The following is a 23,755-nucleotide window of genomic DNA, read 5'->3' on the forward strand; positions in this document are numbered from 1 at the left end:
CTAATACATAGCAACGATTTTTTTGCTTGAAAACTTCTATCGAATTTGAAGATGTCTGGTGGAAAACAATTATCAAAAGCAGAAATGCTTGCAATTGGAGAGTCCAGAGAATCTTGGTGCGCAGTTGAAATGAAAAAAGAGCAGGACTGGTGTCGCAAACAGCGCCAGCATTACCCAGAGCAATTCAGCAGTACAGTGTTTGAGCAGCAAATTCCAGGATATGAACCACGATGTACATTTGAAGTAGATGCACCAACACACAGAGAAAGGAGGCATTACAAAGATAAATGTACGTGAAAGTTTATTTAAAAGAAATAAGATTTGCAAATAATTCTGTAAAATATCTTTCAAGTTTTAAATGAAAATATAATGATCATCTAAAAGAAACACCTATTATAAAAGATATAGATTTGAAGAAGAAAACAAATAAATGCCTCTACACTTTTGATGTCCGTATTCCTTACAATCTGATAAATGTATAACTTTATTCTAGGTTATTTGTAGCCACTTGGTAATGGTAATACATATTCACGGTGACAGACAACAAAAGCTTTTTGTATAATGGCATTACAGCAAAATTTAAATGTATAAGATATAGGCCTAGTATATAGAAAGAAATATGTCAAAACATAACCATACATTAAGCATTAACAGGGACATATATATCTGGAATTTTCTTAAAACTAAGAATTAATTGGCCATTTTCCAGTAACATTATTATATATATATATAGAGTCTATTGATAAATCAAATAGAAAACATAATTTTTTTTCCAGAAAATTACACACGTACTTGTTATATATGTCTCTGGCATGAAATATTGCTTGAAAATGATACCTATGATAGAATAAATTTTTATTTAATATGTTTAGTTTAGAGGTATATAATTGCATGCATTGATATGTAATTTAAATTATTTATAGTGGACGCAACTATATTTGCAATTTTTTAATTTTGAAGGAATGGGAGAATTATTCAACAATAATAATAATAACATGTTAGATGAAACTAACACAGTAATTGCTTGATATATAGAATGTAAAAATTTAAAACCTAAGAAGGTTAATCAATAGCTTTTAGTTATTAATGAAACATAATTACAATGGAATGACAGGTATATGTGGTCTACATTTGCTTTATAATAGAGAGGTTGAGATTTAAAACGTGTACGGGTACGCGTACGTGTGTTAAAACTACACGTACACGTACACTTACACATTTTTGTAATTTATCAGTTGAGATTTCTTAACTTGTAGGATATAAATGTGTACGTAAATCGACGCAGTTTTGTGACATGAATTTATTTAGTTAATTCCAAATAAATGGTAAATTTCTTATCAATTTTCATGCAAATGAAGCTTAAAAATCTATATAATGTATCACAAGAATACATTCACTCATCAATAAGATTTTATTTGTTGTAAAAAGCTACACGTTTGTACTTACGTGTAGACGACACTCTACAAGTTTAGAGAACGTGTAGAAACCATGTCGTCACAAAAACTGATGACGTAATTCGCGAAGAATTTAGGTGGTTCCCCTAGTTCACGTACACGTACCTGTACACGTTTGAAATCTCAACCTCTCTATTATGACAATGCCTAACACATTTATTACATGTTTATTATCTATAAATCAATTAGATTTATAATAGAGATCTTATAAATAAACGTAAATTGCTTAAGTACATGTATTATCTAGTGTATTTTTTTTTGTATTTATACTGTAAACTGTATTTTGGAAATGTATTGATAATATATTTTACACAAAACATTAATAATAGATTAAATTTTGTGATATATCTTTCATGATAAATATGTCAACATATATAGTCATATATAGCCATAATATGTCTATAGTCTTGCAAATAAAAACATCTCTAAAACATGTATTATATGCTTATAGTTGAAGCATAATATTGATTTGTAATATTTATATTTAAAAACATAATTTTGAAACACCTTTTCATTACAATGTATTTAAAGCCTACTCTCTCTCTCTCTTTCTCTCTCTCTCTTTCTCTGATCTCTCTCTATAGAATTCCACTGATGTGTAACTACATGTATATACTTATTGCTTTTCCAGATGAATGCCAGTTAAAAATTTAAGAATAATTCAACAATGAAGAAGGAAAGGACTCCACACCATAACTAAACAGACAAATATATATGACTTATTCATAATCAATAAGCAATTTGGCTGCTTTTTTTTTGTTATGGATCAAAGATTTAAAAAAAAATACAGATTGAAGGTTGATTGTTATTTATGTTATTGATCACAGAAGTCATATTTTTTGATAAGTTGAAGCATTCATCATTTTGTTAATTAATATACAATGGAACGGATAATGTTTGTGAATGACTCAATATCTTATTATTAAGATAAGGCAATTTAATTATTCTGTTAAGAAGATTTGAATAAACAAGAGTATTATCATAGAAATGCACATATATGTATTGCACCAGTATTATTATACCTTTTTATATTGTGCTGTCTTACACCTTTCAGTATTACTTGTACAACTGTAATATAAAGTTTATACACCATGCTCTTTATACATTTCCATTCATTGTTATCAATTTTTGTTCTACACCTCTAAAGTGTTTGCTCACAGCTCATATTTAATTAATCTAAAAATAAAATGTTGAAATTTGAGATATTGTTCATGTTCTGTTTTAGATTTTTTTTTTACAGTTTTTACCATAGATGGAAAACCTTAAAAGATGTATTTAGTTGTTCATGCAGGCTCAATGCAATAACAAGATTGATAATTTACCGGTAACTATATTGCATTGTGATTTCAAATATTAAAAAAACTAAATGCTGCATTTGATAGGAAATACATACATGTATGTATGCATGTTTAAAGAATACATGCATTATTGTGTAAAGTAAATTATTTCTGGCTTAGTATGCTTACTTTTCATGGTAGTCATTGAGATATTTCTGTTAGTGTTAACCCTATTATCTTCCTTGAAATTAAGAATGTTTTTATCATGGCTGTTGCATTGTAACAATATTAATTACCTCTTCTTCATACAACAAAAATTTACAAAATACACATGTATCTCTAAACTTGAAAATGTTACATATTCCAAAACATAAGATTCAAAATAAAACAATCAAAGTTTTCGAGTCCATTGATATGGTTTTTTTTATTGCACAAAAGTACATCTTAGATAGGATAAGTTCTTGTTTATACAACCAATATGTAATATCATTTATAAATGCATGATATGTAGTTTAACAGTTTCTAAGTACGGTAGATGTTCAATAAATGACTAGGATAACCATATACAATTACTAATTAAATATTTTAGCTTTGATATTTAATACCCATACATGTAATGCAATAGTATCACAATGCATAAGACAACAATACAGGGTCTATTAAAATTGCAGTCAGGTAGATTACTGTAAGACATCTTCTAAATGAACCAAAATCAATCAACTATACAGTTCACGATATACATCAGGAATATATACCACCCCCCTCAAAAAAAAAATAAATAAATTCCTGCAAATTTATCTCTATGTACACATTTAAAGTTTCTTTACAAGCAGTCAAGCACCATAGGAAAATAATGCTTTGAAAAATTTTGTTAACAATTTAATACAAAAGCAGCTATAAATATCTGCTTTAGGAAGCACCATAAAATTTTGAAACACATTATCAATTTCAATCTTATGGAAAGTGTTTATTATGACTTCTATTTTTTATCACTCATCAAATCATGATTGTTCATCCACTATCAAGTACCAAAAAATATGAACTCTTGTGGATCCTTTCGAGAATTTTTATGAATAGAGGTGTACATACCTATATGTACAAACAAGTTTGGCTCTATTTGATATGCTGTAAGATTTTGACTAGTGATGAAATTATAAATTGCTATGTCTGTATGATACTTATTATTTGCACCAGCTAAGTACTTCAACAATTCAGGAATGACCCATTTGGGATAAAACATGGCTGGTGTGCAGCACCCAGGTGATATGTTGAGGGAGTAAAACTGAGAAGCTAATCTGCGCAACTCAAGAATATTTTGACGGTCTAACAGCAGAGAAATTAATACAAAATAAATGGCACCAAAAACTGCAAATAAATGCTGAACAGATCTCTTTTTCCTAAAGGCAAAAACCAAAACAAAGCACCCCGTTCCAACCATTCCAATTGCCACAACTTCCAAAATTCTTTTCACTTCATTGGCAAATCCTTGCCACTTAGGTGGATAGTAAAGCTTAATGTAAGCAAAATCTTTAATGGGAGGATTTCGGAATGAAGTAAGCCACTTTACTTTAAAGTTTACAACTTCCAGTGACTGTGGGAGAGGTAGAGTATCATCCTCCATCATCAACACATAATCTGGATTCATGGAATGTGCCAATTCTAAACAGAACATGTAGTCTATGGTTTCCTTTTGGTAAGTATCAAAACTGTGTTGTTGGTACAAAGACTTGTGAGGACTCTTTTCTAGATATGTTGTAAAATTAAGAAAGCGATGTGTCACTGGTATATACTTTTCTAGTTTCTTTGCTTCTTCGTGGCCATACGGATTTTGATCAACGTTGCATATAAACAAGAATTTTCGTTTGAAAAAAGTATCTTCTTTCAATAATTTATCCATTCTTGCCACAGCCTGAGTAAGATACCCTAAGTTTTCATGATCCTTTCTCTTTACACTCACAATAGTAACAACTAGGTCAAGTTGACCCGATTTCTCCATATTAAGGTAGAATTGCTTGGATGAATCTGGTTGCAATGCACCAAAATATGCGAGAGACTTATCATATCGCTTTGTATTGAGTAATTCTGCTTTCTTTGAGATATCATCCTTTTTGTTGTATACATAGTAAAATTTGGAGAATGGCAATTTGATACACAAAGGAGGGATTACCAATATGAAGGTGGTCACAAATAGAAGGAGCTGTAAGATGAGGATTTTGAATGGCCTCATCACCAGATCTCTGCATCCCTTATGTTGATTGAGCTGCAAGTTTCAAAGCCAAGGTAGTAATAAATCTGAAATTGATTCAACAAAAATAAGAAAAAGTTCAAGATCCGGCGGCAAGAAACAAACATGACATATGAGAAACAGGATATATATCTGTGTACATCCATAAATTTAATTATAAAAGGGGAGGCATTACATATTTATTTATATTTTTACGATATGCATTTAAGGTCGAGATCAGAGACATGCTGAGATATAAAAAACTTACAATGCAATGTATATTAGCAAATTTTTGATAATTTTGCTACTGATTTCCCCCCTCCCACCAATTTGGGCTGTCTTGCCTGTACAATAAATAAATACATCGGGCTTGTCATTCCGTTTTTTCAATAATTTTCCCTCTCATATAATAAAAATCTAAATATATGGTAAATAATCGTATAGCAGATTTGAAATAGTAAGATATTGTAAATATATTTGATTTTATTTGTAAGTTTATTCATTTTATGTAAATCTTATGACACCTTATATTTTCATGATTTCCGGGTTTTAGTGATATCTCGTTTTGGTATACCGAACCCGAGTTGAGAATGTGAAAAGTAGATCAGACCGGTTGACATGGTTGATGAAGGTAGAAGATGCAAGCACATGCGTTAATGTCTGGTGTGACAAGTAGTAATTCTGCAAATTTGTTGTAAGTAAAATTTTTTTGCAAACGTTGGTGCATTAAATTTAAAATATTTTTGTAGGATTCAATAATAAATCACGAAACATGTGCATGTAGCCTATTTCATTACTTGTTGTAATTACTGGTACAGTGCATTTAAGGTAATGGAATTGTGTTGTTTCTTTAGTACTTGTTTTTCTACTTTTTAGGATTTCATCTAAGACACTATAATGAGTCGTTCGTGAACTTAAACAGTGTTAAATGGTTTATCACTAACTGATTTGCTCCAGATCAAAGGATGGATTTTTGGGAGGAAATTTGCAGACCTCACCTAGACACATTACCCTGGTATGGCCAGGATTTTGGATTCTGTTTTGAAGAGCTAGTGGTGATTTTACCTCCTCACGTCATTCTGTTAACTGTCAGTGTCTATCATATAGCGATTGCCAGAGGAGCAAGCATCGACAGCCATGTATACCCATTTCCTGCAGCACTGAAGCTGAGATTTTTATGTTCGTTATTATTAATGTTATCGGCCATTGCTGCTCCAACATTGACGAGAGTATTGACTGGAAATTTACTCAGTGCTGTAGACATTGTTATCTCAGGTGCTGTTTCCATTTGTTGGTTTATCCATTCGTTTTATGTGTGGAATCTGAAATATTTTATATGGAGAACATATAGAGGCCCTTTAATTAATATTTTGACCTATACTTTAACATTCATATCTGCTGGTTTTTTGTTACATACTGCCATTTTATCATGGATCCATAGACCTGTACTATTTAATCCCTACTTTTGTGTATGTGTATTTGTGTATTTTGGTTTACACTGTGTGTATTTATTATCACTGCTGCCTAATTCTCAAGGTGGAATCAAAGTGCAATTGCATAGTCATAACTTAAACATTAATACATTAGAAGAGGAATCTGAAGAATCATTATTAGGAAGCTCAAGGACAAATTATGGTGCCATTACACGTGATCATAATCTGTTAGTTGGAGAAGATAACAAATCATGGATTTCTAGAATAACCTTCAACTGGGTAAATCCATTGATGTTGAAAGGATCAAAACATGACATATATACAGCTGATGATCTCTTTAAGTTACCGCACAGATTAAATACTAATGATATTGAGAAAAAAATTAGTTTGAAGTTAGATGCCACATCTAATTCTATAAACCAAGAAGAGAAGGAGAGAAATACTAATGGAAATCTTTTAGGAAATGATTCTGGAATTCCTGACGTAAAAATTAAGTCTAAATCAGCAGAAAGAACGTTGTTAAAAGCCCTTAACAGTATATTTGGATGGGAATACTACTCTTTAGGACTTCTGAAACTGACCGCTGATCTTGCTGGATTTGCTGGTCCTATCTTGCTCAATCTCCTTGTGTCATATGTAGAAAACAAAAATGAGCCCGAATTGCATGGTGTTTATTATGCATTGGGACTCCTGCTTTCAACATTTATTGGGTCTATCTGTTCAACTCAGTTTGATTACAACATGCAAGTAGTTGGACTCAAAATCAGATGCTCAATAATCACAACAGTGTACAGGAAAGCTCTCCGAGTCAGCAGTGTGTCATCATCAAAATTCTGTACAGGGGAGATAGTCAACTTTATGAGTACAGACACTGACCGGGTTGTGAATTTCTGTCCCAGTTTCCATGCATTTTGGAGCCTCCCATTCCAAGTGGGGGTATCCCTGTATTTGTTACACATGCAGGTTGGTTTGGCATTTCTAGCTGGTTTAGGATTTGCCATTCTCTTAATTCCTATCAATAAATGGCTGGCCAGCAAAATTGGACAACTAAGTACAGAGATGATGCTCCAAAAGGACTCAAGAGTTAAGGTCAGTAGAGCTCTGTAATGATAAAGAAAAATACAAAATACTGAGTATATTATCTTTGTAAAAAAAAAAGTTCTTTTTTCCATCTCAGACTCCATTAAAATTTGTGGCTTAATTGATCAGATAATTTTTATTCTTTCATTTATCCAAAATACTACTCCTTACAGCTAATGACAGAAATTCTAAGAGGAATTCGTGTGGTCAAACTTTATGCATGGGAGGATACATTTCAAACTAAAATTGAGAAGCTTCGTAGTGCTGAGCTGAAGAGTTTAAAGGGAAGGAAGTATCTGGATGCAATGTGTGTTTATTTCTGGGCCACGACACCAGTCCTTATTTCAATTCTGACCTTCACTACCTACTCACTCCTGGGAAACACACTGACTGCTGCAAAGGTACAGCTCAAAGAATTGCATTAAAAAATACAGATATACTGTAAACCAAGTTTTATTCCTGCCAAATTTATTTTGCAATTTACCAGCGATAAACTGGTTTGCAGCAACTTATTTGCGTGAGTAAGATGTAGGTTATCTTAAAAATAAAATACCACGTACATATGAGGACTTGTTTGCAGAGAGAAATTTAGTGAGGATGAGGCTATCACTGACCTTGCAACAATATCTTGCACATGAAAAAAAGTTAGTTTAGTATATAATTTTTCATATTTTGAGTACATTTTGCATGATATATATATACATGTATGTGGTATTGATACACCTGTCTTTACCTTAAGAACTTAACGTAGCAATCCAGGTAAGACCAGAAACATTCCAAAATTAAACGCTAGGGAAATCGAATGCCACCTGTGAACAGTTTTGATGACTATTCACTATGAGCATGGTCATGGTAAATGTTGCTTAGATAAAATAGCAGGTTTCTTTGTCAAAATATTAAATTGATAAAATACACTGACAGAGGTATAACAAAGATATCTCAAATTTCAAGATCATAAGACACATACCGGTACCTTAAAGTTGTTATAAACCCCCAAGATCTAATATAACAGTAATTAAGTACATGTACTACAATATTTGAATGCAAGTTTTTATTGATGTTTGTGTTTCTATTACCGGTTGTATAAAAATGCAAATATTAAAAAATAGGAAATGGAAGAATCCTTTTGACAAGATGTATATACATACACATATTGTCTGTATTTTATTTTAAAAAAGAATAAAGTCTTCATCAAGATTGACCTATCTATTCTGATTCTTGAAAATTGCCTATGACATAATATACTCTGCTCTAGATTTTCTTCAGAGTTTTTAGGTAACAGTAAGCCTAGTGACTTCATTTATCATCCAATATATAGTAACCTTTGTATGACATTTAATTCTGTTGTTGAATAGCAGAGAAAATTACAGTAGTTGTGTTAGGCATGCAGACAACTTAATTAATGTCTCACATTAACTCCCTTTATATAATTTGTTTTATTCAGAGAGAGAGAGAGAGAGAGAGGACATCATATTGGCAAGAATGAAGGGTTATTTTTTTTCTCCTTGTCACATATTAACACACTTTATATGATTCATCTTGGTGGTGTAGATGACGATGATGACAATGATCATGGTGATTTTCTGCTCTGGTTGTTGTAGATGTTCACCAGTCTTTCCCAAAATTGTTCAATTAATTTACCTTTGAGTTGATTATGCATGTAACAAACAGGACATCTCAATGATGATGATGATGTCAGATGATGATGATGATGATGATTTTGTGTTCGTTGTTGTAGGTGTTCACCAGTTTGTCCCTGTTCCTGATGTTGATCAGCCCCCTCAATGCCTTCCCCTGGGTCCTGAACGGGCTGATGGAGGCCTGGGTCTCCCTCAAGAGACTCCAGTCCTTTGTGTCCCTCTCAGAGGTTGATCTCAGTTCATACTACTCTCAAGATGGTGAGTTTATGCATATAATAGCTCATGTTGAAGAGTTCAGAATAAAGTGAGTTGTGACCCATTTTTTTCAGTGTCTGGCAAGACTGGCAAAGCTTATGATGTATTAAAATTTTAGCACAGTGCACATCTATGTAATTTTGTTATCTGTATGGTATTGGCTAGCTGCAGATTAGCTTAGTGGAAAAAATTATCTGCAGCATGTATAACCAAATTTTTCCTACTAGCTACTAACATCAGCTTTTCAAGATCAATATTGCTTCATAAGAAATTAAAGAGAATTATGTAATGTTTGATTTGAATACATGTTTAAATGTATTTTGTAGTTTATATGCGTTTCTCTTAGTATGAATATATTTCATCCTGAGCTGACAGTTCAGATATGGTCCAAGACTGAGTTGTTATGATCTTGGACTGATGAACTGTTGAACCAAAGTTACTTTAAAAAGTTGGAATATATTGTGATTGTCTTGCAATCTGATTAAAATCAGATCCTTGATCTGCTCCTCTTTTTTATCATCGCTACATAAGGATTTGAAGAAACACAGCTTGAGGTCACCTCCTGGTGAACTTTGTTCTGACCAATCACATCGTCAGTTCCATAACTCAGCTACGTCTTTTGAAAGTTATGCCAATGCAATCTTTGGATTCCATGAGGGCATCTAATATTAACTTTTGATCCATCTTTATCTTGATGATACTGGTTTTTTTTTGCAACCTGAAATTACTATTCCTAACATTAGTTCTGATTGGCTAAAATAGAGAGGTTTAGCAGACCAACGTGTACGTGTACTTGTACGTGTAGGTTACAAGTTAGAACTACGCGTACCAGCTCAATTATTTTTCTTGTTTAGCAGTTGTAACGTGTACTTGTACGTGTAAATGTTTTAATGTAATTATGGATATCCTCTCCTACTAAGCTGAGAATGTGGGTTATAAACGAAAAGTAGGAATTCTGCATGTGTTAATTTTATTAAACATCATTTATTATATATGCACATTTTTATTTATCGCAAATTAATAAGATAATGGAGCCACTGCATGTTTTGGAGGAAGAGATGCGTGAAATAAAACTCCAATAACATATTAAACACTAATGAAAATTTATGTTGGTAGATATATTCAGTATTCGCACTGAATATTCAAGCTTAAGAAAAGTTAACATTTTTATTAAAATTAATAGACAACAGGGAAACAGAGGCTACAAGTTCGACCTTACGGGTACTTTGCAATTTACACGTATGTTCATTCGGGTACATACGTGTAGAAATTCGTCATTACACAAACTAATGACGTAATGCACATATTTTCCGTTCTACACGTACACGTACGCGTACACGTTGGTTTGCTAAACCTCTCTAATAACTCATGAATATTCTTAAACCAAAGTTCACCAGGAGGTGACCTCAAGCGGGGTTTCTTCAGATCTTTGTGTATCGACAATAGAGTGGATCAAGGATCTGCTTTTAATCAGATTGAATGTCTTGAAAATTGAGTTGAGGGGTCTGAAGTACATGTTGCTATAATGCATCTATATGTCTTCATGTTTAGTACTTATGCATCAACCCATTATTGAGAAGTAAAATGCATGATGAAAAAAAATTGACAAACTATCACATCATAACCTTTATGCTAGATAACTTTTAAATGGTTTCAGATAATTATCGTGGTAAAAAAGTACTGTCCATCAGAAATGGAACTTTTTCATGGGAGGAAGAACCGAACACAATGCAGTCAGTCAATAGCATAGAAAGCCGGAATGATAACCAAGATGAAGAATCTAAAGGAGCTCTGCTTTTGAAAAATATTAATCTTCAGGTTGAAAAGGTAATAGTTCATAGGTTAATATACTGAATCATGCCATTGAAGCTCAAGAAGCTGAATAATGTATTAGCCTTTAAAGAAAATGATTAAAATTACACTATAGTGGGAGTAAGGACTGCATTAAGACTAACAAAAGGGTAATATTTATTATATAAAACTAACATAGTCAGCATGGCAATACAACACAGCAGCATCATAATTTACACTTCAAAATATGAGGTAGATGTGGAATATGATTCATCTATGGAAAAGTTGTCTCTTCCCTCTATGCAAAGTATTGTTTGACACTCAGTATAGTTTACCGGTAAGTATTTTGGTAGTTGTTGTATACTATACCCAAGAGTTATTTATGATGTTTGTATGTTTTTTAAGGGTCAGTTTATTGGAGTAGTAGGAAAGGTGGGTTCTGGGAAAAGCTCCTTGCTAAATGCCATCCTTGCAGAAATGCAGCGAATAGGAGGTCAGATCTGGATCCGGAATCTAGAGGAGGGCTTTGCCCTGGTCAGCCAGGAGTCCTGGATACAGCAGTGTACCATCAGGGACAACATTCTGTTTGGAAAGCCGTGTGATTACAGGAGGTATGAAAAGGTACTGGAGGCTTCAACGCTCGCTGACGATCTAAAGGTAAAAATACTAAATTTCCTGGGGGTTTTTTGGGTTTTTTTTTAGAATTGATGCATCTGTCTATTTGATATGCAGACAATGTCCTTTACTTAATATGGCAATGCTTTTGTAGGTCTTTTCTGCTGGAGATAAAACAATGGTTGGTGAGAATGGTGTGACCTTAAGTGGTGGACAAAAAGCCAGAGTGGCCTTGGCAAGGGCACTGTACCAGGTAATTCAACAAATGGATTTTTTGGTAACTTTCTGACAACTATGTAGTTTGATACATTGTTCATTAAAAAAAAAAGATAAAAAGATTTTTTCTTTTCTGTTCTGTTAATTTAAATAAAAGTCTTTAGGATCTATGTAATATAGATCTAAATAATTCAGTTAAATGTACTCAAGCCTTTTTGTGATACATTCAATTTGCATAATATTTGTTTGTGGTAGGATAAAGATGTATATTTACTGGACGACCCCCTTGCAGCCGTAGATGCTTATGTTGCTCAACAGTTGTATGACAAATGCATCATGGGTATGCTGCGAAGGAAGACCAGAATACTTTGCACTCATCATATCAAATTCCTGGCAGCAGCTGATGTCGTTGTTGTAATGGAGGATGGTAGAATTTCCATGATTGGTAAGATTATGTTTCTTTTGTAGTTGTCTTTCATGACTTCAGTCTGCAATATGTATACTCTGTACTTATGTACAGTGTTATTTAAGCCCAATTTTATACTTTATCAATAAATTTCACCCCATTTTAAATTCACACTGACACATTTATGTTTAGATAAATTTAATTCTCTATTTCTCAGTAAGCCTCGCCGTTTTAAGATTCTCCCACTGGCAATAAGCATTTAACTAAAAATTCCTTTAAATACCAGTACAATGTGGACAGCTATAAAGAGGAAAAAAATTTCAATTTTATGAAAGGAAGTCCTTCTGATGTACTGGATGAAGACTTTCTGACAGAAAACAAAGTGACTGATCAGGTTACAGAGGAAAGTGTGGGAGCTAGCGATGTGACAGAAGAGGAGATGGAAGATGAGCAGGTGGAGGAAGAAGGCATGGAGAAGGGAGTTCTCAGTCTGTCAGTCTACAAAGCGTACTGGTCAGCGGTAGGAGTGTGTCTGGCACCCAGCGTACTGACTGCTCTGTTTCTCATGCAAGGTAATTGTAACATCTCAAGCCACTCAGTGAATATATTTCTTTAATTTGTTACCCATATTATGAGTTGTTCTAGTTAGTGGTACATGCCACCATAGATCTCCATAGATTTGCTACAATTACGTTGATGACTTTAGAATTTTGAATAAACTTTTGCATCTCATACCCCTGGCTACCACAAAAGGATTAAAGGAATTAAATAGATAAAAATAATGATGAAATAATATTCTATATTCTAGTATCATTTGAGATACATGTCTGATCTTAAAGTCTTAAAGGTTGGGAATAGAAAAAGCAAACAACATGTTTAATGATAATTATACCCCATCACTAATAGATTGGTGGGATATCTGCTGTATATATTGGTACTTGCACTAGTTAGCTAGGTACTTGGTAAAGTTATGTGAAAAAAAAAACAATTTTGGAAAAAAATTCTGTTCAGTTTGTCTGTACAAAACCAGAGTTCATCATTTATGGTAGTTAAAAAATACAATAGAGTTTGTGTGTGGTATTAGAGCATCCTGTCTCCTTGTAGCATCCAGAAATGTGAATGACTGGTGGTTGTCTTACTGGGTGTCTCACTCTCACGGAGCCAGTAACAGCAGCGCCAATCACACGGGGTAGGTAGATACAAGTACATGTATCCCCAACAAGATAAGTACAGAGCATTAGATCTGAACAGTGCAAGCCATATACAAAAAGCTCTGCTCACCAGCCCATAATACTTGTCTCTCTTGAAAACCTGTGGCTTGTTGGATTTTATTGACAATCAATATCATGAAGTGGGTTATTTTGATGAATTTTAAAGCTGCTTGGTCCGATTTTTTTGTAATTACAGTATCAAAATTTTTTTCATACAAATCATTTATCTTAGAAAGTTATGAACTTTCTCCTATTTACACCAGCAGAATCAGTCTCCTTTCAAAGTTAGAAATATTCAAAGTAAATAAATATAATTTCTCTTTGGGCAAACGAAAAAACAAACCAAAATGCATCACGGGAATGTTTAGAAAAGGAAACCGCTTGGTTTCGTCCCCCGAATGATTGGGGTTATTCAACCCGCATGCTATCAATTGTAAAGAAAGCAGACTTTTAGAAATATTAGCGAACAAAACATACACATGTTTATTTGTAATTTGTCTGATCATTTCGACCTTTATTTAAAGCGATGTCAAATTCGTAATACAACCATACCCGTCTCGTCGTCAGGGGTGAAATTTAACTTGAGGCGAAATAACGCGGTACCTTTCAATGTCGTTTGTTTTGTTAGCAAATTTTGTACGTATATTTCTTCAATGAAATTTGGCATAAATGACGGGTAAAACTACTACAATGTCTATTATTACACATATACTAAGCATAGCCATCGTTTAAAAGCGTGCAAAAAAATTGATATAAAATCGGACCAAGCAGCTTTAAAATGTTTGGGTACCTATTATTTATGGATTGATTAACTTATGCTTTCAATGTCTTCAGAAACACTACGGATGCTGATGACATCCAGTTCTACCTGACAGTGTATGGGGCTCTGGCGGGGGCTAACTCTCTCTTCACGCTGATGAGAGCTTTCCTATTCGCTTATGGAGGGATCTGTGCTGCACAGTATCTGCATACAAAACTTCTGTCTGTGATATTAAAGGTCAGTAAAGCTTAAATTTTGTTTATTTTGAGCATGAAATTAATTCATTTATGCAGGCCAAATTAATGTTAAACTTTGTGAAATAACCGTATTATAATTTTTTTTATTTATTGACACAAAGCTGGATATTTTTATTTTATCCGCTGATTTCACTTGCATGTATTCCAGGCTCCAGTGTCTTTTTTCGACACTAATCCAATGGGCAGAATCATCAACAGGTTTTCTTCAGACCTTTATACAATTGATGATTCCTTGCCGTTCATATTAAACATATTCCTGGCGCAGCTGTTTGGAATTCTGGGTACAGTTGTTGTCATCTGTTATGGACTACCATGGTTCACTCTTCTTCTCCTGCCTCTGGGAGTTGTATATTATAAAATTCAGGTAAATGTTAAAATATTACTATACAATAGTTAAGATAAGTTTTATTCAATCAAAGACTTGCTTAATTTCGCTACAGTCTAAAGAATGTCATCTAAAGGGTATCAATTTTCGTGGTTAAAGTGAAAAACACAGTTTCAAGGATACGTAAATTCATGGCCAATGATCCTTACAATACCAAATGTTGAAGAAATTGCACTTGAATGAACATTTATTTTCATGGATAAACTTAACAACGAAATCCACGAAAATTGGTATTCAACGAATATCGATGAAACCACAGTACCAAAATTCTTGGAATTGTAAAGTTATTTCTTGACTTTTCTCTATTACTTGCCAGTTATGAATCATAAACAGCTTGTACTGGTGCATAAAGTCAAAAAAAAAATGCTATTGAAAACAATTCTGTAATGAAGAAAGGATCAAGATTTAAACAATCAGATACGGTACATGTACTGGATTATACCCTTCTCTCAATTCATCTGATATAGGGCAATTTTCCTGCTGTAGTTTCACTGTTTCAAAAAAAATTTAAAGTGCAATTTATTACCTTGAAGTTCCATAGAAATCCAAACTTTCAGGCTGTCAAAAGAAATAAAACATTTGTATTTCTTTGATTTCAGCATTACTACCGACACACCTCTAGGGAAGTGAAGAGGATTTCCAGTGTTTCTCTGTCCCCGGTGTATGCACATTTCTCAGAGACTGTCACTGGACTGACTACTATCAGAGCATTCAGAGAGAATGACAGGTCAGTGACAGGGATTCTGACAAATTCATACAATTAGCAAAATATTTAAACAGCTGAACATTGCTGTAACTTTAACATGTTGGGACATTTTGATGAATCAAAGGAAGTTTTTAGTGATGAATTGAGTGAATGTTTTAAAGCAAAACAAAACAAAACAAAAATACCAGAAATTTAGGTTTAAGATATTAAGATATTGTGAAAATAAAATGCATAAAATGCTCAATGAGAACCTAGCTCATAAAAATGGTTTACTGCATGTGTACATGTATATGATTTATATCTTGATGAATTTGATTGGCTACATTGGTCTCTTAGACATACCAGTATTTTGATTTTTACTTTGGTTTATATTTCTGTAATCATTCTATTTTTAAAATGCTTGTGTTATACATCTGTATGCATATAATTTATCATAAAAATGTTTTTTCTCATTTCCTTTGAAAACCCAGGTTTAGAAAAGAGAATCTGGAGAAGTTGGATTTGAACCTGAGAGCACAGTACAGTGGGCAAGCGGTGGCAAGCTGGTTAGGCTTTCGACTTCAGATGATGGGTGTTGTCATGGTGACAGGAATTGCATTTATATCTGTTCTTCAGCACCAGTTTCAGGCTGTTAATGCAGGTTTGTGACTACTGGTCCATGCTCTTTACTTATGTGATAGAAAGCAAAGTTGGAATTCTAGTCATACAGGTCTTTGTCACCTTGTTACAATCAATCAATTAACATCATGAGCACAAAATATTTGCCAGTTTTCCATTAAATGTTCACAATCCAACACGTTATATTTTTGGAAAATATTTCAGAATTCAATTAACTTGACAGACTTTGTAAGATGTAGCTTTAATTCACCCACTTTGTTCTCCCATTCTTGCCCAGGTCTGGTTGGTTTGGCACTGTCCTATGCATTGTCAGTGACCAGTCTACTTAGTGGAGTTGTGAGTTCATTCACGGAGACTGAGAAACAGCTGGTCAGTGTAGAGAGGGCCCAGCAGTACCTCAACATTCCCTCGGAAAACCTGCAGGGCTCACTCCTGGTAAACCAATCTTTTCTGTGCCGTCTGAATTAAATGATCAATGACCTAAATAATACACAGTTGCAATGTACCGTGTAATTTTGCCTTACAGAAAATTTACCAGTATGTGAAAAGGGCATACATTTTAAAAGTATACATGAAATTTTTAAAGTGAAGATAGTACTATATTTCACGAAATTAATATTCTATAAACATACCTAATATAAATCTCCAATTGAGTGTTCTTTTTCCATTTGAAATTACTTTGAGGAGAAATTGCCTGTGTAAATTACGTCATTGTACGGTATACTTGTGTTAGTTAAGTGGAAGAGAATAAGAATGTTGAAAGAGTGTAGGGAAGCAAAATTTTAAAAATTTTCCAAAAAAAAAAGAAATGCATTTTTTAAAATAATTTTTTACCCTGTTAATTATGAACTTTGTTTTACGCCAACTCTAAATGAGTGATAGTTAAGTGCATGTTTTTCATTATTTTAGGTCTCACCATTTTGGCCAACCATTGGTGTAGTTTCCTTTAGAAATGTGTACCTGAGATACAGGAGGGACCTATCAGATGCCCTGTGTGGGGTGACATTCTGCACCCAGCCCAGGGAGAAAGTGGGCATTGTTGGCAGGACTGGGTCGGGCAAGTCCAGTCTTTTCCTGGCTCTGTTCCGTATTGTAGAGATACATCAGGGGGATATCAAAGTGGATGGAAACTGCATCAAGTATCTTGACCTTAAGGATATCAGGTAATACTTTGCGAGGTTGTGGGATGAGATCAAATTCATTAAAATGAATGGAAATGGGAGATAAAGAGACCCACAAGTTTATAGATCTTCCTAGAAAAATTCATGTATCTTTTATATGTTGGACTTATATAAGTATTTGAATTTTGAGTTAGGATATATGTTTATCACATTTAGTTTGGAAAGGGGGAGGGAAGTCTTGATTAAACCAATGTTAATTTAGTTTTTTGTGAAACATTTAACTTTTGGTCTTTCCACTTAGGTTCATCTAAACTTACAGTGGTAATTTTTTTTTTTTGATACAAAAGATAAACTTAGGTATGATGCATTTTTATTCTCTTTCCTAGGAGTCGCTTTGCTGTTATTCCACAAGACCCATTCCTCTTTAGTGGGTCAGTGAGAGAAAACTTGGACCCTGCCAGTGTTTATGGAGATGAGGAAATCTGGAACTCTCTAGGTAGATGTCATCTTGTGTCAGCTGTGGAGAAACTGGGCGGACTGGAGGCTGACGTGGGGGAGAGGGGCAAAATGTTTTCTGTGGGACAGAAACAGCTGATGTGTTTGGCAAGGGCCATATTAACAAAAACAAAGGTACACTGAGCAGTTTTCTGCATCAGCAAAAATCTTGTTTTTGATTATTGAACCACATGGAATAATACATGTACTCCTATAAAAATTTACTTTTTCCAATAATATTATTTCTTTTAAATGTAGTTTTGTCTAATGTGAAATGATAAGATTCCATATTTTTAATGTTATAAACTAGAAAACAGATGCTGCATATTCATGATTTTTTGTGCTCTAATTTTTGCTTTTTTTATGATCTGTTTTAAATTGCAAATTATTAAATATGCAGAAAGTATACCCTTTATTAATTTCTATAAGAACTTTTCAAATCGTAAAAAATGACACAAATGAAAAATGCAAGATATGCAAGAAAACGAACAAATTTATGGTATCATTTTTTTTTTTTTAGATACTCTGTATTGATGAAGCTACAGCAAGTGTTGATATGAAAACAGATGCCTTGATTCAGGATACAATACGAGAGGAATTCAAGGACAGCACAGTGCTTACAATAGCACATCGCCTGGACACCATCATGGACAGTGATCGCGTGCTGGTCATGAAGGAGGGAAAAGTGGCCGAGTTCAACTCACCATCAGTGCTGCTAAAGGATTCACACTCTCTCTTCTCTAAACTGGTGTCTGGTAAAAATTGAAGACTGTGATCAAATACAGAAGGTCTTGTTTTTAAGTCATTATGTCTCAATTTATCCGGTTTTAACTTTATTTTTTTTTTCACATGCCTAAGTTTCTTTTATTAATTGGTCATGTGATTAAAAACACTAGGCTTTGTTTTAAAGTCATTATATATGAATTTATCTGGTTTTGACTTTATTTTTTTGCACATACCGATGTTTCAATTATCAATGTATCATGCAATTAAATACAGATGGATCTTGTATTAATTAAGTCTGAATTTATCTGGTTAGAGCTTATTCTTTTTGCATACTGGTGTCAAATTGTTTAATTGATCATTGGATATTTTTTAAAAGTATTTTTCCAACACTATTTGAATATTATAAATGAAGAAGCAAGAGATACATGTAATTTCTATACTTTTCTTCCACCTTTCAATGCAGGATATGTATACAATGAACATGTAATATACAACTTTATTCTGGGCATGCAAGATACACTTACCTGAGAGGTCACTTTATTGACCCCTTGCAACAGAGTTGTTTTCATGTATTTTAAAGAAAAGGGTGCATGCATAAATTTAAAGAAGTAATAAGGTCCCATGCAGTGTAATACCTAGCTGTGTGCAATATGATTGAAATTTCTTTCATTCTGTTCATCCTTTCAGATTTTTAGACACCCACGTTCTCTGGATGAGGTTGCTCTGCTTTGTAGTGTCCTCGGCTCCTCCTTATTATCAGCATTTACATCAATATCTATACTTACCTGCATCAACTTTTTGCACTAAAGCATAGATTGCTTACCGCTGGTTGGAGCAATCAATCAGCAAATTTTGATACGGTACTTGTTTTTGCTGCGAGTTATTTCATGCTAGTTCTTGTAAATGTATTCTTACCTATCTATTCAGGTGGAAACTAGTCATTACCACTGGAGTATAAAATATGTGGTACTAGTATTTTACACATTTTGTTTATGTTGTACATTGTCAATTAAAAGAATTGAACACTTGATCCTTATACATGGGACAATGAACATCAGCCATTTTGTATCCTTTATAGCTTCATTACTTTCAAGGAATGGAGTGGTTTTAAGGCAATACTGGGTTCACATGTGATATCCATGTTCTTATTCAAGCTGTGCATTTGTTTCATTTGAAACACATTATTCTTTCATTGTTTTAAGGCAGTGATGTCAGGAGATATAAATGCGGAAACAGCTTGGAGTTAATTACAGTACACTTTAACCCTAGCTGTTATGATGTCAGCTGTGATATTTTCAATTAATCATGATCAATCTGTATAGAGTGTGGTGGGACATATTCAGAGAACTCAGTATTCCTATCTTTTTATTTCGTCTATTACCAGTTACTACAGTTTTGTTTTAAGAATATAATGCCTTTGTGATATTTTTATTTGTTTTCTGTCAATTTATTGCATGCAGTTTTTACTGTGTGCTGTTGTGTATGTTATATATACACTATATATACATTGTATGGATACTTATTTAAATGGGTATAAAATGAATGTAAAGGTTTGTATACTTTTTTTAAGTTGTCCATAGAGTTTGCTTAGTATGTTTGCTAAATATTAGCTTATTTTTGCAATGAAACGCATGTTTAAAAAAAATACGAGAATTTATTGTCATGAAGCTTTTACATAGGTATTGTTTGTTTCAAAAACACTTTGTCTATCTCTTGTTTAAAGATGTGGGTCTAGCGCTTTGTTTCTTCCTTCTAAATGAAGAGATTCTGTAGGGTTCAAAACACTTCAAAATATAACTATGTTTTAGACATACAGTGTATAAACTTTAAAAAAAATCAGTCTCAGTTTTATCATATATTTTCTTTCCAAGAGTATTATAAAGAATGAGTTAAGATACTCTTCAATGATTTTCAAACAAGAGTGGGCGATTTTGACAAAGTCTGGGTTTTTTATGTAATGATGGACTGGGGATTGATTGGGTTTGATTGATTGGGGTTTTATTTTGAACTATATAATACAAATGTAGTAACGTTTTTGATAGTGGCACCTTTTGTTTTAATGAATGGAAGAGAATACTAGTAGGTGCATATGGCCTAAGTACAGTAGAAGATAGGAATATGAAGAAATTAAATAAAAAAGAAAGGACTCGTTCACATATCACGTGACATTTTTTAATATATCACCCTTTAAAATGCATGCATGCATTAGTGAATAATATGTCACGAATGTATATCACGTGACTAGACGAGTAACATTATGAATGGTAATGCGAGTTCACACTGGGTACACAAAATCCATTGATAAAGGGGAAGGCCAACTGGACTTTTGCATCTTTTAAAAAGTTACACATGAGCGCAGTGGGGTACATTGTTTTCCTTTTACATTTAGATTAATAACTGCATTGACCAGCTGATTGCGCTCATGTTTTAAGGGCTTTCAAATATGGCTAAGCACATTTTTATTTTTAGACATTTACTTTAAAGAAATACTAATTGTCATATGCAGTTTAAACCACAAATAGTCGAATTTTTACCACAATAAAATTCGTGGCATTTACACGAATCACAGTCAATACTTTTTCTTCCGTTCATGTTTTTCCTGTTCTGTCCTATCCGTTGAGGATGATTCTAGGCGCACAAAGTAAAGCCCCAGCAACAACAATATGATTGATACACCTTGCAAAAAAACAAAAATACGAAACTCAAAACAATATGGAAACTCAACTAGCAGGCTTTTTGTAGATATTTTTTTTAAATTTTCATACAATAGTTTGGCCTGTTTGATACGTAGGTAAGTCCGTCTGTCGATCCGTCTGCTTGAGAGTATGAATTAATAAAGAACTTACCAGATAAGAAAAGATTAAGAAGAATGTAGAAGTTCACACTTGCTGATTTGAATACAAATAGTTCCAGAAGAATGTTCCCAAACAATAATGTAAACGACAGCAATGTCAAGTTGTAAATGCTGTGAATAATGAAATTTTGTTTATTGGAATTAAATTACATATACATGTATTTATTGGAATTAAAATACGCATAACTCAGGCACGTAATATCAGAAGGCTGGATGGTGGGCCTGGACCTTATCAACAGTCTGTATTCTTTCAATCACATAGAGAGACAAGTTTTAACGAATTATGTAGTCCCGCCATTTTTATTTTGACAAAAAAACTCAGAGAAAATTCATATACAGATCTATGCACGAATTCAGAAAACTTCAAAAAATGGGCGAATCTAAAAACAAAAGGTTGTTTATAAAACTGCAAAAAAAAAATATAAAAAAATCCTAGTCACTTGTGACATTTCGCCATCAGTTATTAAGGGGGTTATTTCATCTAAATTTCATTGAATGCATGGATTTGAAACATCGATGATATATACTAGAAATTCAATAAGATTTCTCCCTTCATAAGTTTGAAATACAAGTGGATGCAAAGAACTTCGGTATCGAACCTTTTATTGTGAATATTAATCGCACACGAGAATCTTAAAGCTGCCAACAAAAAGAGGAGTATTCCGTAGATCCGTCCAAAGGCAGGATTGGCTACAAAAAAACATTTAGAAAATATTTGTTTACACACAAGAAAAATACACAATGTAAAGAATTGTTTCATGTCGATGTATTATTTTACATGCGGTATATATATAATACATCCTGTATAAAATATATTTACGCAGATTCAGCGTTAATTCGCAGATTTTTTAACCAGCGCGTTTCTTTAGTCAGTTAAACTGTAAATCTCAAAGGGAATCAACGCATGAACAAGAGGTACCCAGTCTGTTACTGGTGCATGTATATTGTCATCTTCCCACGTCAAGGGTTTCTGAACCGCCCCGCTTCTCATCAGAGACCCTTGACTTGGGAAGATGGTATTAGCTGTTGTTCGAAAACTTTTTTTGACTTTCATCTGTAACCACATTGTAACATATAAGTAGCATTATCGCGATCTAAAATTTTGATTCTTGCATTTTCAAATTGTTTTAAATAGTGTCTTGGTGAAATTCTTGAATCTTGCAAACTGATATGATCCTTACATAACTGGCGCACCATCCAGTATTTTATACTTGACAATTAATGTTTAATTAAATCGTGTCGGGAAATCATAACTAATCTTTGGATATATATACTACAGTAGCCCTTCGATCTCCCCCCCCCCCCCCCCAACAACCAAATGTAAAATTCCAGTCTATGTCATCAGAATCAATCTAACTATTAATACAGGAATCATGCAAGTCTTATTATTGCTGAACAATTATAATGTATATAGCCCCAATGTAACTTTTTAAAGTGTTAGAACCATTTTAACAAGTCCTTGGACTTTCAGTAGGATGTAACTATCTATTTCTTGCGTCAAAACAAGTTAAAATGACGCTGGTTTCAAGCGAAATATACACCGATTGCGTAGCCTTAGCTCAAAAGCCAGACAAATCTTGTTAATTTCAAAGAGCCATGATTGAGTGGCCTACAATAAAATAGACAGGCCTACGTCACAAACTATACCCAAAGTCCAAGCTCCTGTTAAAATAGTTCTAATTATGTTAAAAATTTGAGGGGTGGCTACATTTCATGCTGATTTTATTGTAGCTATTTTCTTCCGGGTGTCCTCAGCTTCTCATAATATAAAAATCTATTAAATAAATGACAATTATATCCTACTTTTAAATAGACACCATTGTACATGTACTTCAGGCAGTCTTACCGTAATGTTGCGATAAAGTATAAAATTGCGTTGATAACAAAGAGTGGTTAAGAAAAAACTGAAATGAATCTCCAAGATTTACAATCGACATGACAGCAAACCATATACGAACAATATATGTGAAGTTAAACTTCTTCACATTTTCATTCATTGTTTACACTGACTACAAAAACTTTGAGTTATTTCCCCCTGTCATTCACTTTACGTTAATCGTAAAAACTATCACTGATAATAGTAATTTATTGTAAATATATAACGTGTTCAAAACTTTAAGAGCTGAAGCCTTGTAAGTAACATAACGATATTTAGTAGCTTAAGATCAAGATAAAATGTTAAAGACGGAACAGAGGCGATTTACGATACCTTCGTAGTCATCAAGACGTTT

General features: G+C 33.3%; 2 protein-coding genes and 1 non-coding gene across 4 annotated transcripts; 1 reads left to right on the forward strand and 2 right to left on the reverse strand.

Annotated features, from left to right (window-relative positions):
- Window positions 1-3,136: 3,136 nt before the first annotated feature.
- Window positions 3,137-5,352, reverse strand: LOC105332126 (post-GPI attachment to proteins factor 4). Its single transcript, XM_011434574.4, has 2 exons — window positions 5,224-5,352; window positions 3,137-5,023 (listed from the first exon to the last, which is right to left on the reverse strand). Exon 2 carries the CDS (start codon window positions 4,956-4,958, stop codon window positions 3,753-3,755), a length of 1,206 nt encoding a protein of 401 aa, XP_011432876.3. The 5' UTR covers window positions 4,959-5,023; window positions 5,224-5,352; the 3' UTR covers window positions 3,137-3,752.
- A 147-nt stretch (window positions 5,353-5,499) lies between these two features.
- LOC105332123 (ATP-binding cassette sub-family C member 10) lies at window positions 5,500-20,219 on the forward strand. 2 transcript variants are annotated; one of them, XM_011434570.4, is made up of 18 exons: window positions 5,500-5,649; window positions 5,832-7,477; window positions 7,642-7,869; window positions 9,207-9,366; window positions 11,021-11,190; window positions 11,560-11,811; window positions 11,924-12,022; window positions 12,241-12,430; window positions 12,727-12,963; window positions 13,496-13,580; window positions 14,437-14,599; window positions 14,768-14,983; window positions 15,604-15,731; window positions 16,181-16,350; window positions 16,606-16,763; window positions 17,238-17,491; window positions 17,836-18,079; window positions 18,465-20,219. In XM_011434570.4, the coding sequence occupies exons 2-18, from the start codon at window positions 5,921-5,923 to the stop codon at window positions 18,708-18,710; spliced, it is 4,557 nt and encodes a 1,518-aa protein (XP_011432872.3). In that variant the 5' UTR covers window positions 5,500-5,649; window positions 5,832-5,920; the 3' UTR covers window positions 18,711-20,219. The 2 variants fall into 2 exon arrangements, with proteins under 2 accessions (XP_011432872.3, XP_034324238.2); XM_034468347.2 differs by having other exon boundaries at window positions 5,537-5,618.
- An 868-nt stretch (window positions 20,220-21,087) lies between these two features.
- On the reverse strand, window positions 21,088-23,631 carry LOC105332124 (uncharacterized). The gene is made up of 4 exons (XR_010714504.1): window positions 23,371-23,631; window positions 22,124-22,214; window positions 21,517-21,635; window positions 21,088-21,346 (listed from the first exon to the last, which is right to left on the reverse strand). It is a non-coding gene; the product is annotated as an uncharacterized protein (transcript).
- Between the last annotated feature and the right edge of the window lie 124 nt (window positions 23,632-23,755).

This window comes from Magallana gigas, chromosome 6, assembly GCF_963853765.1.
Source record: "Magallana gigas chromosome 6, xbMagGiga1.1, whole genome shotgun sequence".
Lineage (NCBI taxonomy): Eukaryota > Metazoa > Mollusca > Bivalvia > Ostreida > Ostreidae > Magallana > Magallana gigas.

What these genes read in the sequence shown, in the direction of transcription:
- LOC105332126 (XM_011434574.4), bottom strand. Translation starts at nt 4,958, where the DNA reads ATGAGGCCATTCAAAATCCTCATCTTACAGCTCCTTCTATTTGTGACC.
- LOC105332123 (XM_011434570.4), top strand. Translation starts at nt 5,921, where the DNA reads ATGGATTTTTGGGAGGAAATTTGCAGACCTCACCTAGACACATTACCC. An exon ending in AAAAGGACTCAAGAGTTAAG is followed by an intron (nt 7,478 to 7,641) that starts GTCAGTAGAGCT and finishes TACTCCTTACAG; the next exon opens with CTAATGACAGAAATTCTAAG. An exon ending in GTTTCAGGCTGTTAATGCAG is followed by an intron (nt 16,351 to 16,605) that starts GTTTGTGACTAC and finishes ATTCTTGCCCAG; the next exon opens with GTCTGGTTGGTTTGGCACTG.